We start from the raw sequence: 5,978 nt of genomic DNA, 5'->3' as shown, positions 1-5,978 counted from the left end.
ATGTCCAGCTGTCCTATTACAACTAGCTTAGCCTTTTTTATTTGTTTTAAGTAATTATTTACAGCAAATTTTTATTATTATAGTGATCAGATACTTTTTTAACAATTTCAACCACTAATGATGCTCTAAATGTGGAAGTGTATGTGTATTGTAGACCACTGGCAAATGGCGATGCACATCAACTCACAGCAACATTGGTCTCTAAGGATTTGATCTCTTCGATATTACTGTGAATTGATGTGCATTGCGATTTGTTCAAGGAGTTTTAATCTAAGTATCTGATTTAACAGAAAATTCAGCTTTTGGTAAAAATGTTTTTGACTGTTTTTTTCTGTATAAAGCGAACATTAAAGGATTAAAAAAATCATTGAGAAGTTATTGGATTGAGTCCATATATATATCTGGACTTGAAAAGCTAAATCAATAAATTTAAGATTCAATAAATAAAATATCTGCTGAATTTATTTAGAAATTGTTTTGACTGAAACTTTTTAAAAGCAATATATAGTAATGCATTCTAAGTACATAATTTTTAATATTGTTCTGCACTATATATAGTTCATGTGTTTTTAATAACTCTTGCATTTTAACTATCTAATTCTTGATTAGGTATAAAGATGACTTATGGTTTCCAACTTGGAATGAATTACTTCGTTATCTTCTTTTTCTTTTTTTGTTAAACGTTATATTTTTATTATATGTGCTATTTTGTGGCCTGATTGATGCTCTTGTTTGCATTAGATAACCAGTGATAAAAAAACGAATCACTAAAAGTAATGGCCTTCAAAACCAAATAGTAAAAGAACTATGTTGTTGTATTGTATGGTCGCTATGAAAATTTTAATGGGGAAAAATAAAATACACTAAAGTTTGGGTAAAAGTAACTCCCAAAAAAAGAGTTATGCTTTCTTGGTGTAATTATTGCTTTGTGAGGGGCATGTGAATGAAATAATGGTGGTCATAGATTAAAAGCTTTATATGCTGTCCAAAAAGAAGAATAAGATATATACAGAATCCAACTCCATTGAAGAAGAAAGCTATTGACAAACATACACGCTAGCTAAGCTTCTTGGGCTTCTTTGAAGTTCTTCCAGGAATATACATTTAAACAAAGGTTTCCAAGGTATGTCTTTCTTAATTTTTCAATATACCAATCCCAAAGTCTGGAAGGCTCAGGTAACTATAAGGTCGAATTCTTCATTTTACAACGTATTTTATTGGTGGGTAAGGATTATCTTTACGTATCATGATGACGTAAGTTTGGTGTAGTGTCTTTAGTTTCTCTGTCACCACCATGTATTATGCTTCAAGTCAGATATAGGCCCTCTTCGTTTGTACATCTGGAAAATGCATCTAGATGGTCTATCTAAATGTCTTATCCAAATGTTTCATTTAGGTGTTGTTCGTTTCTTCATTTCGTCCATGCATCCAGATGAATCATCTGAATGCAGTTATGTTCGTTTTTTTAACTTGCATCTCTATCCAGGTAGACTTGTTAATGAAATGACTAAAATATATTTTTTCTTTTGTTTCGGCGGAAAATAGTATTTTTACAGTTTTGGCGGAAAATACGTTTTTATGGGTTTGGCGGGAAATACGTTTTTGCGGTGTTGGAAGGAAAAGTAAGTTTTTCAAGTTTTGGCGAGAAAATACATTTTTCCGGTTTTGGCGAAAAATGCGTTTTTTTCGGTTTTGGCAGAAAAGCGTTTTTTTTTTTGTTTTAGCGGGGAAAATGCATTTTTCGGTTTTGGCGAAAAAATACATTTTTTCGGTTTCGGCGGGAAAATGCGTTTTTTCGATTTCGGTGGAAAAAGGCGGTTTTCCAGTTTCAGCGGGAAAATGCGTTTTCCGGTTTCGGCGGAAAAATATGTTTTCCGGTTTCGGCGGGAAAATACGTTTTCCGGTTTCGGCGGGAAAATGCGATTTTCCGGGTTCGGCGGAAAAATGCGGTTTTCTGGATTCGGCGGGATAATGCGTTTTCCGGGTTCTGCGGGAAAATGCGTTTTCTGGTTTCGGCGGGAAAATGCGTTTTCCGGTTTCGGTGGGAAAATGCATTTTCCGGTTTCGGCGTGAAAATACGTTTTTACGGGTTCGGCGGAAAAATGCATTTTTCTGGGTTCGGCGGGAAAACACGTTTTTAGGGGTTCGGCGGGAAAATGCGTTTTTAGGGGTTCGGCGGAAAAATGCGTTTTTCAGTTTCGGCAGAAAAATGTGTTTTCCGGTTTTGACGGAAAATGCGTTTTTCGGGTTTCAGCGGAAAAATGCGTTTTTCGGTTTCGGCGAGAAAATGTATTTTTTCGCTTTCGCGGGAAAATTGCGTTTTCCGGTTAGAAAATGCTTTAAAACATAATATCAATTTGCATCTTCACCCAGATGAATCACCTGGCTGAACAAACGAACAACCCCGTAATATATTTTTTTCTTAACAAATCGGCTGGGTTACTTTGAGATGAATTTGTATATGTTAACAAAGAAAATTTTCTACTTTTTAAATGACTAAGAAGTTTTAGGCATGCAGATTTGTAATTCCATAGAGTGAAGATCTTATCATATATCATGTTATTTAACTTACCTGATAATTTGGATGACTATTGTACTTACGAGAATCCATATTTGGTCATAATAGTTGTTTTCTATAATTGTTCACAGATAAGTAAACAATAAACAGTAAAGATTGCGTGCATTGAAAAGAATCTAAGTGATGTTAGATAGACTGTCACTGTGCAGCACCCAAAATGTCTTTAAAATCTAAAACCCAAAGAACATTCAAGTAGATTTTAAAGCATTTCACTCGTTCGTGATCTTTTAGGCAGCTGAGAGTGAGATTCTGCAGGTGAGCGATGGTATTTTCCTGCACTGACGACGTGGCCACAGGTTTAAAAGATGTTTTAACTCATTGTTACAAATGCAAAGGGAGAAAGGTTAGCCTTTCAGATCACGAAGACAATGACGAGAAACTTATTGGGGATTTCAACTACGACCATGAAGTTAATAAACTAAAAAACCCATTCCTTTGCTTTTGTTTCATTTCCGAACCTTCTTTCTGATTTTGTATGGTTTCAGATTGTTGTTTTCCAGATCAGAAGCCGAGCGATGGAGAAGCTAAGGAAGAAGCCAAAGATAGGCATGGAGAGACTAGCTTACACACCAAAAGTTTACCCATCTAAAGAGGAAAGCAACATCGAAAAGGAAGAGGTTGTAGAGTTTTGTTCCGTGGGAAGCAGCTTCTCGGAATGTTGTACAAGTGATCTGAGTGTAGAAGCATATATGACAGCAAAAACTGAGTTCTCGAGGAGTTCGAGCTTGAAAGGTGTGGAGTTAGAGAATGAATGGAAGATGTATTATTTGAATGGAATAAGGAAAGGATCAGTGATTCAAGAGTTGTGTCATTGCCAAGGATGGCCGTTTGGTTTAGGAAGAAAAGCCGCGTTGCTTCCACCGCTACCTAAGTCACCTGCAGAGTCTTGGTCATGGAGGAAACCAAATAGAGTTGCTCCAATTCCTTTTATTTGACAAAATAAAAGTAAACTCTAAAGGTAAGGAAACATAACACAAAGACCTGTTAAAAACTGTCGGAGCTGTAAAATTATTTTTCAATTGGTGTTGTTGTTAAGCTTTAACTTTGAAAAGCTTCATTTTGGAGGAAATAATGAACAAACTCACCATATATGTCTTTGGTCAGTTATCGACCTTATTATACGCAATTAGCAACATAAAAAGTTTTGGATCTTTTCTTTTTTGTTTTATTTACGCCCTTTGCTCCACGTAAGACCCCGATAGTCCTGAAGTTCCAAGAACGGTAACCTACAGAAGAAAGAAATCAAATAAACGCGTAAAAGAGAAGTATTAGTTTATCCTTTTCACAATGCTGCATACGATACGACTCATGCATGAAAGTTGAAAAAGAAAGATGGAAAATATCAGATATAGTAAAAGAACGAGTGAGAATGTGTGACTTGTTGATAACTATGCAACTCATGCTTGAATAAGGAAGTTGTAGCTTATATGTTGATGTGAAAGATGCACAATGCAAGCGGAACTAAATTTAATACCTTTCCCCACTCTGAACCGAGCCCGCTGCATCTCATCTTCAAGTGGATCATCTTTGTCCCCAACTCCATCTCAACCTTCTTCTTCAAGTAAACTTCTTCAGGCCCAAACGCATCTAGGTAGGTAGTATACCTATGATAAGCAAGATGCAGCGCTTTGGTTATATCTTCTGGTAAGCTCTTCACATTCTGTAACAAAAGAAGAAAAAGTCAAAGCCAAGAAAATGTGGTTGGTGAAGCAACAACAACAAACCTCCCCACTCATTCCAATGCTATCATCGATCTCCATCTTTAAGGAAGTGAGAATCCCACCAAATTCCTCAACAGCCTCAGCTGCTCTGAACACATTAATTAAGGCCTCTTGCCCTTCCTTGTCATCTGTGTTTTTCGAGACTGCGTTTTTGGCGTCGTTAACAACAGCAGAAGGTAGCGCTGCCCAATCTGCAGCCATCAGTTCTTTGAATGCTTTCAGAACATCACCGTCTTTGATTTCGGGCATGTGAGACACATCTTCACTAAAGCTGCGCACTTGTCCAATATCCATTGCTCGAGTATACCGAAAATCTGCAGTTTTTCACCATCAAACATGTCAAATACAAAGCGCACGCACGTGCAGACATCAGAGGCTTCGCAACATAAAAGCTATATCTTGGATTCATGTAGCGATTAACACAGTAAACTTAAGATTCCACCAAAACTAATCAATAATCCGTTCATCGAAAGATATAGAAACAAAGAGGAGGCGATTGCAGTTAATTACCGTAAGGAGTTCGATTAGAAGGACACGAGGAAACAGCGAAGAATCCTCGCGTGGAGAGGAAACGATGGCGCAACAGCTGACTTCGAGCGGCGGATCTGGATGATCGGAGCGTGGCAACGGAGGAGGCCGCAGCGGCGGTACGGCAGAGGGATCTCAGAAATGCCATCTTAGATTTTTCGCTGCTGTCAAATCTGAATGCGAAAGCTCTCTCAACATTCGGAGTTCCGATGAATTGGTGACAACGTTTTGGACTGTAGTAGGTGGTTTGGGCCGTGATCCTTAAAGCGTGATCTAAGTTATCTCCGGCCCGCTAAAACCCAGTTTGATGAAATTTATGCATTAAAATGGGAGTTAGATTACTCTATGGGCCACACCTTTATTTTTTCTACATTTTGTTGTGGGTCAACAATAAATTGTAGACAACTTTGCCCTTAATATACATTCAATACCTAGACGAATAATACATGGATGGGCGATACGTAGACGGGTGATACGTGGACGGAGATGAATGTAAAAATTTCAGAAGATTCATCATAGTAAACTCCACAATAGTTGAACTTAAAGATATAACTCCAACAACAATGTTTGTCTGTGGACAAGGATGAGAAGATTTTGATTATGTTTTGCATATAAACGCTAACATAACCATGAATAAAGAACAAGAGAGATCTCTTAAATTTGTAGATAAGAAATTGAAGCTTGATGTGGTGGATAGAGTAGTAACTCAAACACTAAACATAGATATTAAAAATGTAACATATTGAAAGACTGTGATATGGATGCCAATGTATCCACAATTTCAAGGATGAACAAATTAATAACTTCTAACTAATAACTACAACTTACATGCCGAAAAAAGCTTGAATGATGAAAACAAAGCTAAGCAAACCAAAAATTTAAAACGCGTCATCTCCTCCTCCAAAACCCCGGCCAAAACGAGTCAGCTCCTCTTCTCGGTGAGCCACACCATGGATTCCGAGCTCAACATCGTCGTGGATGAGCTCGGTGAAGCTGCGGTGGTTCGAGCTCGTCACAGTCTTCCACCATGAGATATGTAGTATGCTGAATTTTAAATTTTACTCCTAATTTTACTCGTCCACAAATAGTCATCCATGTTTACCCGTCCATGTTTACCCATCCACGCTTATCTTCCCACACTCATCCACATG

The 5,978-nt window shown here is 37.5% G+C and overlaps 2 protein-coding genes across 3 annotated transcripts; one reads left to right on the top strand and one right to left on the bottom strand.

The window, feature by feature from the left end:
- Positions 1-988: 988 nt before the first annotated feature.
- LOC106371313 lies at positions 989-3,733 on the top strand. 2 transcript variants are annotated; one of them, XM_048743531.1, is made up of 3 exons: positions 989-1,123; positions 2,810-2,987; positions 3,064-3,733. In XM_048743531.1, exons 2-3 carry the CDS (start codon positions 2,841-2,843, stop codon positions 3,511-3,513), a joined length of 597 nt encoding a protein of 198 aa, XP_048599488.1. In that variant the 5' UTR covers positions 989-1,123; positions 2,810-2,840; the 3' UTR covers positions 3,514-3,733. The 2 variants fall into 2 exon arrangements, with proteins under 2 accessions (XP_048599488.1, XP_013666821.2); XM_013811367.3 differs by having other exon boundaries at positions 991-1,123; positions 2,834-2,987.
- LOC106371312 (succinate dehydrogenase subunit 5, mitochondrial-like) lies at positions 3,561-5,091 on the bottom strand. Its single transcript, XM_013811365.3, has 4 exons — positions 4,810-5,091; positions 4,303-4,613; positions 4,053-4,238; positions 3,561-3,804 (listed from the first exon to the last, which is right to left on the bottom strand). The coding sequence occupies exons 1-4, from the start codon at positions 4,973-4,975 to the stop codon at positions 3,748-3,750; spliced, it is 720 nt and encodes a 239-aa protein (XP_013666819.2). The 5' UTR covers positions 4,976-5,091; the 3' UTR covers positions 3,561-3,747.
- Between the last annotated feature and the right edge of the window lie 887 nt (positions 5,092-5,978).

This window comes from Brassica napus, chromosome A10 (assembly GCF_020379485.1).
Source record: "Brassica napus cultivar Da-Ae chromosome A10, Da-Ae, whole genome shotgun sequence".
Classification (NCBI taxonomy): Eukaryota; Viridiplantae; Streptophyta; class Magnoliopsida; order Brassicales; family Brassicaceae; genus Brassica; species Brassica napus.
The sequence above is the reverse complement of the archived record's forward strand: the minus strand, read 5'-3'. Positions and strand labels throughout refer to the sequence as shown.